The 9,772-nt window shown below is 37.2% G+C and overlaps 1 protein-coding gene across 1 annotated transcript; it reads right to left on the bottom strand.

Annotated features, from left to right (window-relative positions):
* Positions 1-7,881: 7,881 nt before the first annotated feature.
* Positions 7,882-9,060, bottom strand: LOC103152881 (cerebellin-1-like). Its single transcript, XM_007573536.2, has 3 exons — positions 8,866-9,060; positions 8,622-8,762; positions 7,882-8,256 (listed from the first exon to the last, which is right to left on the bottom strand). Exons 1-3 carry the CDS (start codon positions 8,993-8,995, stop codon positions 7,982-7,984), a joined length of 546 nt encoding a protein of 181 aa, XP_007573598.1. The 5' UTR covers positions 8,996-9,060; the 3' UTR covers positions 7,882-7,981.
* Positions 9,061-9,772: the final 712 nt, after the last annotated feature.

The following is a 9,772-nucleotide window of genomic DNA, read 5'->3' as shown; positions in this document are numbered from 1 at the left end:
ATAGTAGAGAGGTAAATATCTTCAGTTTAATTGTTCTAAGATTAGTTAGATAAAACAAACTCAGCGTGAACAGTCTTCACTCACTTCAAAACAAGAGCATGATTAGAAAACATCACAATGTTGGCTTCTAGCACTTAAAAGATAAGGACAGGAGTATCAGAAATGAACATTTCTTTACAGCAGTTTGTGAACATTGGTACCTTTAGTCTGTTTGCAAAAATTCAACAAAATTTTAATGCTTTGATAAGGATTTCAAACCTAAAATAAAAGATATCCAGAATATAAAAAGGATTTGATGTTGCAAATCAACTTGAATACGCTGCAAAAACACAGGATTGTACAAAATATTTTTGTTTTTTAGTCTAAATATCTTAGTAGACTTGAAATAATAATAAAAAATATGTAAGAAAATATATAAGAAGTTATTGACTTAAAATAAGCTCCTATATCTTGCTGAAAATGTATTTTATGGTAGTTTTTATTTCAAGTGTACTAAGATATTTGAACTAAAAACTAACTATATGTCATGATCCGTGTTTTTCTTTATAGTTATTTTGGGATTTTCTGTGTTTAGTCCTGTTTCCCTGTTGTCCTCTCAGCCCTTGATTGTTCCCAGGTGTGTCTCGTTCCATTGATTACCCCGTGTGTATTGTGTATACAAGTCCACCTGTTGTCTCTGTCTCTGGTCGGGTCCTGTCAAACGTACGTCGTATGTCTTTTGTCTGCTTGCCACAACAGTCGTACTGTTAAGTCCTGTGTTGGTTCCGCTCTCGTTTTCAATCCGTTGTTCTTTCAGTTACTACCGGTAATGAGCTATGCTAACTGTCTGCCGTGCCGCCTGTATTGGACTGTCTGAGCTCTCTTCATTAAATCCATAATTTCTTTCACAACTTGGGTCTCTGCGTTAGTGATGGCTAAATGAAGCCTCATGAAGCAGTGAAGCTTCCCAGCCCATTGCTTTGCCCAAAGGTTCATTACTCGGTGCTTCATTCATTACTCACTAGTGACATCTGCTGTTGAAACTGTGACAGCCTTGTCACTCAGATAGACATACTTAAAAAAAATTAGTAAATGCAATTTTGTCACAAAGTTTTTGTCAAGCTCATGCTTAGTAACGAGAGTGAATAAAATCCTACTTAACTAATCTTTTTTTAGTCATTAAAATTATTTGTAGCCAATCCTGGTGTATGTTGACTGTCAGTAGATGTTTTGTCATTGACTGACTTGACAATAGACATTTGTTTTAGTGTATTCGGAGTGCAGTGCTCGTTGGGGCAGACATTATTCTGAGTTTTGATTTGTCTCCTGAAAAACTAAAATTCTTCAAAAAGTCTCTTTTGAGTCTCCGATCCCCTGTATTTTGACTTGTCAGGCCAGAATTTTACTCTTCCAACAACTTTAAGACTGTTTCTGCTGTTCAAGACTGATATATCTTTGCAGAACAAAGAAATAATGGAAATTTCCAGAAGGTGTGAATTTTGGAGGTGAAGGGGTTAATTCTTTTTATTTAAGAATCTTGTGAGAGATCATCTCAATGTCTTCTCAGATATCAGATATTTTCTTCTTGCTGGCTCCATGTCAATCAAGTTTATTTGTGTAACACATTTCAGCAACAATGCAGTTTCAAAGTGGTTTACATAATAAAAAAAACGCACAAATATAAAGTTACAAAATATACCATATCAACAGTTGAGAAAACCGGTAACAAACATTACATTTTGATGAGTGCCATCATCAAAATCGTTAATACACATGAACTATAAAAGGTTTCTTTTATTTCTGCCACTGCTGAAGACAAATACTCCTTTGATGCCCGATCAAATTCAATAACCCATGCCATGAAGCAGCACGGCTCATCACGCTTTTATTTTGAAAACCGACACGTAAAATGAAGCAGTCATGTGACCCATGCAATGCGAGGCACCGTTTGTTGCTAGTCACGTGGTTTTTAGCAAGCCTCGAAGCGGGCCTTCATCGGACACACCCCCTTTTACTCGATACACACCTCGAAGCCTGGCTACAGGTTGCCCATCACTTAGTGATGGTCAAATGAAGCCTCATGAAGCAATGAACCTTTCCAGCCCTTTGCTTTGCCAAAAAGGTTCGTTACTCGATGCTTCATTCATTGCTCTATAGTGACATCTGCTGGTGAAACTGTAACAGTCTTGTCATTCAGTTGGATCATACTTCCAAAAATTACTAAATGCAATATTGTCAAAGTTTTCATCAAACTCATGTTTAGTAACAGGATAATCAATGAAACCATATTTAATAGACCCTTTTCACAGTGACGTCAGACAATGGCCGCCATAACTCAAACCTGGGTATCTTTANAATCAACTTGAATACGCTGCAAAAACACAGGATTGTACAAAGTATTTTTGTTTTTTAGTCTAAATATCTTAGTAGACTTGAAATAATAATAAAAATTATGTAAGAAAATATATAAGAAGTTATTGACTTAAAATAAGCTCCTTCATCTTGCTGAAAATTTATTTTATGGTAGTTTTTATTTCAAGTGCACTAAGATATTTGAACTAGAAACTAACAATATGTCATGATCCGTGTTTTTCTGTATAGTTATTTTGAGATTTTCTGTGTTTAGTCCTGTTTCCCTGTTGTCCTCTCAGCCCTTGATTGTTCCCAGGTGTGTCTCGTTCCATTGATTACCCCCATGTGTATTTAAGTCCACCTGTTGTCTCTGTCTCTGGTCGGGTCCTCGTCAAACGTACGTCGTATGTCTTTTGTCTGCTTGCCACAACAGTCGTACGGTTAAGTCCTGTGTTGGTTCCGCTCTCGTTTTCAGTCCGTTCTTTCAGTTACTACTGGTAATTAGCTGTGCTAACTATTTGCTGTGCCGTAGTGATGGGCAAATGAAGCCTCATGAAGCAATGAACCTTTCCAGCCCTTTGCTTTGCAAAAAGGTTCGTTACTCTATGCTTCATTTATTGCTCTATAGTGACATCTGCTGGTGAAACTGTAACAGTCTTGTCACTCAGTTGGATCATACTTCCAAAAATTACTAAATGCAATATTGTCAAAGTTTATATCAAACTCATGTTTAGTAACAGGATAATCAATGAAACCATATTTAATTGTCATATGTTTTAAATTACAATTATTTGTAACCAGTCTAATCCTGGTTTATGTTGAACGTTAGTGGTTGTGTCGGGTTTTCTTTTGTCATAGATGGATTTGACAATAAAGACAATTGATGTTTTAATGTCTTGAGAGTGCAGTGTCTGTTGGGGCGTTCACTTTTTCTTGGATTTCTAATTGGCTCTGATCCCTCATATTTGGCGACATGTTGAATTTTAGTTCTGCAACAAGTTTCAATCTTTCTGCTGTGCAAGACTGATATATCTTTGCTAATCAGACTACAAATAATAGTGGAACTTTGCAGAAGGTGAGGAATTGGGAGGTGGAGGGTTAATTATTATCTAAGAAGAATTTTATTGTGAGGATCATCTCAAAGTATTCTCAGATGTCAGATTTTCCTCTTGCTGGCTCCATTTCAGACAATCAAGTTTATTTGTGTAGCACGTTTCAGCAACAATGCCGTGCAAAGACATTTACATCATAAAATCACAAAAATATAGTTATTAAAAAAACAACATAATCTAGAATTGAGAAAACCAGTAACAATACATTTTGATGAGTGCCATGAATACACATCGAATATGTTGGTCAATGTTCATTTTATTTGGCCACTGAAGACAAATATCCTCTGATGCGTGACCAAATGGACAACAACACATGACACAGCAAGGCTCATTGCGCTTTTATTTTGAAAACCGACACGCAAAATGAAGCAGTCACGTGACCCATGCAATGCGAGGCCTCGTTTGTTGCCAGTCACGTGGTTTTCAGCAAGACAACACAAGCCTGGAAGCGGGGCTTCATCGGACACGCCCCCTTTTTACTCGGTACAAGCCTCGAAGCCTGGATTCAGATGGTCCATCACTACCATCACTACTCTGCGTCTCTCCTCACCACCTCCCAACCACCACACTTGACACAATACTTGGTATGATTTTATGTCTTTGCAGTGTATAATGTCAAAACTGCCACATTTATTAGGCATAAATCCATTTTTTGGAGACTTTTCTTCCACATATATTTTGATTTCTTCCCTTTCAGATCATCGAAAATGGCAAAAGAAAATGGAATACTTTTGACACGTTTTGAAACATGCTTTTTTGCAAATGTTGGCAACCTTTAAGGAATCTCGGTGCTAGAAGAGGATTCAGTCTCTAGGATATGCAATCAGGCACTGTGGATTATGCCAGGTGAGCTCACCGTAACCGCTGACGTACGCTGCTAAAGAACATCCCTGTTTTTCAGTGATTGTTTTCTCACACATGCAGCATTACATCAACTCTCCTAACATAAATAATTCATGACCACCAGGAAGGNTCTAAGAAGAATTTTATTGTGAGGATCTTCTCAAAGTATTCCCAGATGTCAGATTTTCCTCTTGCTGGCTCCATTTCAGACAATCAAGTTTATTTGTGTAGCACGTTTCAGCAACAATGCAGTTCAAAGAGATTTACATCATAAAATCACAAAAATATAGTTATTAAAAAAAACAACATAATCTACAATTGAGAAAACCGGTAACAAACATTTTGATGAGCGCCATCAATATACATCAAATATGTTGGTCAATGTTCATTTTATTTGGCCACTGAAGACAAATATCATCATCTGATGCGTGACCAAATGGACAACAACCCATGTAAAAGGCTCATCGCGCTTTTATTTTGAAAACCGACACGCAAAATGAAGCAGTCACGTAACCCATGCAATGCGAGGCCTCGTTTGTTGTCAGTCACGTGGTTTTCAGCAAGACCACACAAGCCTCGAAGCGGGGCTTCATCGGCCACGCCCCCTTTTTACTCGGTACAAGCCTCGAAGCCTGGATTCAGATAGCCCATCACTACTCTGCGTCTCTCCTCACGACCTCCCAACACAATACTTGGTATGATTTTATGTCTTTGCAGTGTATAATGTCAAAACTGCCACATTTATTAGGCATAAATCCATTTTTGGAGACTTTTCTTCCACATATATTTTGATTTCTTCCCTTTCCGATCATCGAAAATGGCAAAAGAAAATGGAATACTTTTGACACGTTTTGAAACATGCTTTTTTGCAAATGTTGGCAACCTTTAAGGAATCTCGGTGCTAGAAGAGGATTCAGTCTCTAGGATATGCAATCAGGCACTGTGGATTATGCCAGGTGAGCTCACCGTAACCGCTGACGTACGCTGCTAAAGAACATCCCTGTTTTTCAGTGATTGTTTTCTCACACATGCAGCATTACATCAACTCTCCTAACATAAATAATTCATGACCACCAGGAAGGCTTGAAAAAATATTTTGAATGCTGTTATATCTTCATACACTTCAGTGCATTCTCGTGGCATTCCCGTTTGGAGGATGCTTTAGGAGAGACACGGGGCTCATTAGAGAAATATCTCACAGCTGGAGGAGGAAGTTGAAGAGATCTTGGCTGCTACCTTGTCAATCATATGTCTAATAAGTTGTAAAAGGTGAATAGATGGAGGTAAGTGTATCTGCTTATGTTCTAAGGTCCATATGGCCTACCTGAGACAGAACATGTGAAGGTGAAACCTGATTAGTTTTTTTCTTTAAAATAAACAAATCACAACAGAAAAAAGAGGATTCCCAAAAATCTGATTTAATCCAATCTTATTGAGCTCTCCAACTAACATGTGTCTATGAAATTTCCAGTCATCTGCTTTTAATCCTATTAAATTCCTGCAGCTCTCTCTGAAGGCTTGCACATTGTGTTTGTAGATATTATGTTTGTGTGTGTGTGTGTGTGTGTGTGGTGGTGGGGGGTGGGGGGGCAGACTTGCCTGCCAATCGAAATCCATATAAACACTGATGCATGTAAAACACACATCTGACACGTGGAGGTTGTGCTCTGTGCTGCACGGGTGACCGAACACAGTTTTATTTTAATCCCCTCATGTGGAGCATGATTTTCTCTTGCTGAGGAACCAATCAATGATAATCTCATGACTGACAGCTGCAGTGCAGTAAAATGCAAAGCGTCTCACTGACTCAGCATGTCAAGCATGTTCCTGGAAGCTGCAACATGACTGCAAGGGAATCTGTAATCTGTGCTGGCTTCACAGGAACTTTGTGAGCGCTAAAGGAAAGTGTGAAGACTTTTTAACTTTCAGCGTGATTAAATAAAGATGTTTATACTGGGCAAATGCTTTGAAACAGCCTTTTTTCTTCTTTGTTTTGTTTTAAAGCAGCAGAACTTTCAGGTTATATTTTTAAGTAGTCTTGAGAAATAGTTCTCCAGTTTTTTTTCTCCTTTCTTTTACATGTACCTTCCTCTTTTAGCCACCAGATGCCACTACATCTTGCAAATATGGCTCTTTAAAAAAGGTTTTTCAACGGTTTTTTTTTTTTGTTTGTTTTTGAAAATCAAAATTTTTATAAACAGCAAATAAAGAAAAAAAATCTCCAGAAAGAATAACACATATATATGAGATGATGATGAAAAAGGAGAAGAATTGATATTTATAATATTTACCCAACAAAATCATAAGTGTTAATATTGGTAGAACCCCTAAAAATCTCATGTTATTACTTCCAGCCATATTGAATAAATTACAACATGGGTTCAGATGAGGCTCATTTGTCAGATTAAAATACCTTCTGTAAATAACCTTTGAGCAGGTAACCACACTTTTCATTAGGCCCACATTTCTGTATTTAAAATGTTTATTAATACAGTTGCTGAAATGTGCTATACAAATAAACTTCATTGATTTTATTGATCTCATGTAATATTTTAATTTTAAAAGTTGTGTTTTCATTAGCTGTAAGTGGAAATGATCATGATTAGCAGAAATAAAGACTTGAAAACATCACTCTTTGTGTGATTAATCAACATAATGTGTTTCAATTATTGAATTGGTTTACGGAAATGCACTTCTCAATGCATTGAAAATGCATGGTCTGTATATTTAGCTAATTGGTTAATTCTATTGCTGAGGATTATAAATATGACATGCTACGCAAAGTCATTGCTCTCAACTACTGACCTCTATGCTGGAGGAGGAGCTGTATTTGTCTTTCCACAACATATTGCGAGGAGAGTGGTTAGGAAAGTAATCTCCACATCTAGCTGTTAAAAAACTACAGGAAATTGGAAGATCTTGGTACAATATTTGAAAAAGTCCTAATGAACTGGTTGGCATTATTATAGTTTGATGATCTATCACAAAAATTCAATTATATATTTAAAACCTCATAAGAAACAACTAAGTGCAATCATGAGGTTACAGGGCTGTGCAGACAATGTTAAAATTTTTGAGTGACTGGATCCACATTCTGCTCCATATGAACTGATAACAGATTTATTGTCAAATCATAAACTACTTAATTTCTGAAATCCTCAGACAGCTCTTTGGACCTGATGGTTTTTACCTTCACTTCAACAGTCAGGACCACAACAATCGAAATGTCTGAGGTTTAAACAGAGCAAATCAAAAATTCTTTAAGAGTCTTTGATGTTATTAAAAAAATTAAAGTAATAAAATGAGCAAAAGAAAGTGAAGAAATTCACTTTTTCACTTGTAGCATTTTCTTGATACAATTTGTTTTTACAAAACATTTATTCCCACCTAAAATTAATAGATTCAAACACAAGTTTATATTACCTGCACATAATTAGACCACTGTAACTCAAACATTCAACTAGCTGACAGTGAGACAGTGAGAGTGAATTTAAAAGATCCAAAGAGTCAGAAAAAAAGATTGAAGCTTTTAAGTCTGGTAAAAATGACATACAATTGGCAGCAACTACTAAATGAAGAAAAAATACAGCACATCTTGATAGTGTTATGTTTTTATTTAGTTTTGTGTAAGTTGAAAACTGTAAACATAACATTCAAAAGATGACATCATGCGTTTTGGTGGTCAGAGGTTTCCCTCAAAGAGGGAAGACAAGGAAGCCGCTGAAGGTGCTGAGCCGGCTTTGATCTGCAATGGTCAGGTCGTTCTCCCAGATCTGGACGAAGACCCGGTCCCCCTCCTGCAGCTCCAGCGCCACACCGTTGGAAGCGCTGGCTTGTGTCCCTGCTTTGTGGTAGATTGCGACAATGTTCTCACCATTTTTCTTCAGTCCTGCGTTCAGCTTCCCTGTGCTGCCGACTACTCCGGTGAACCGGAAGTAGTAGAGTCCTTTCACTGGGGCTGTGAAAATTCCTGGAGGCAGATAGGAACAAAGAGCGAGGTCCAAACATCTCATCAGTGTTAGAGACAGAGATGCCAACACCTGGAGACAAGACTTTCATGCTGCAAAGCAACAGTGGAATCGACTGCGCCACCTTGCAGCCCTTAGCAGAACAAATTCTGCGTCGAGTGACCTCTATGACTTATATTATAACATCATTATCAACCTTTCCACTGAATAGTTAAGTTAAAGCATGGATGGAGAATCTAGTTTAACACCACAATGTACAATGATCAACAACTTCCAAACTCTCATTGTTGTCCAATTTTAACATTTTTAATTGCAGACCAATGCAATACAAGGTAAAATCATCACTAGTAGTAATAGTTGAAGGTACCTGTCTCTGGATTATATGCATTGCCAATGTTCGTTATCACTTTCTTGAACGCCAGTGTGTGATAACGATCAAAAGGCCCCACGGAGGTCCAAGTCTGCGACTCGATGAGTGCAGCAGAGAACGCCACTTGAGAGCTGTTGGCTTTGGAATCACAGATAATTTCCATTAATGACCAGAAGATTGAAGCTTGTACTCACTACAACATAAACATAACTGAAAGAGATGAGGAATTCAGCTAACTAACCTCTCTCTTCATTCTCCCTCTCAAGTTTCTCCAGTCTGGCCATGACCTGCTGGAGCTGGCTTTCTATGGTTTCCTGGGATCCAACCAGACCACAGACCAGCAATGTCCCAAGAAAAAAGAAGGACCTCATCTTTGTTTTAGGCAAACTTCACCTGCTGCAGTACAAGCAACACTGTCCTAAACTTGTGAAGGATTTACCTATTTATACATATATGTGTCTGATCTTTGGCCTGTGCAAGGATTTCAAAATCAAAGTCAAACAACGATTGGTTTATTTAGCCATATTGGAGGATGGAGTCCAATGTGCAATTGTATATCTAAGAACTTTCATGTGAGGCAGGTCTGAAATAACATTCACTGCTAACCAAACAGCCAGTGTTAAAGTATCTCAAGGTTTTGCTCAAGCATCTCAGAAGACTGCAAGTTTGTTCACAAATATTCATGTATATTTGTATTTTGTGTATATAAACTTATAAACATCATCTCTCTTGTTTTTATTTGAGTGTATAGACAAATTGTCCACTTTCCTCACTTTCTCAATCTACTACTTTACAATTTGCATTAGTTGCTGTTATCTGAAAGTGACTAAAGTGGACAATTTGTCTGTGCACTGAAATAAAAAAAGAGAGATAACATATAAAAGATTATATACACAGAATAAAAATATACATGAATACTTTTCTTTTTTTCTTAGTCTGAATTTAAATTAGACCTTACTTATTTAGTTTTAGATCAAGTTTTAGATCAAGACAAACCTGGTGTAGTTTTTGATCAAGTTTATCTTAACCTGTAAATGATTGAAATAAAATCAGTCACAGATTAATTTAAGAATGATGTAACCAATTAGTAGGGCAGTGTTGTGCTAATAAAAGACGCTCACTGAAACGTTAAGCTAACAGTATTCATC

Source organism: Poecilia formosa, unplaced genomic scaffold, assembly GCF_000485575.1.
Source record: "Poecilia formosa unplaced genomic scaffold, Poecilia_formosa-5.1.2 Scaffold332, whole genome shotgun sequence".
NCBI classification, from domain to species: domain Eukaryota; kingdom Metazoa; phylum Chordata; class Actinopteri; order Cyprinodontiformes; family Poeciliidae; genus Poecilia; species Poecilia formosa.
Note: the sequence above shows the minus strand (reverse complement) of the source record. Positions and strands in the feature narration are given on the sequence as shown.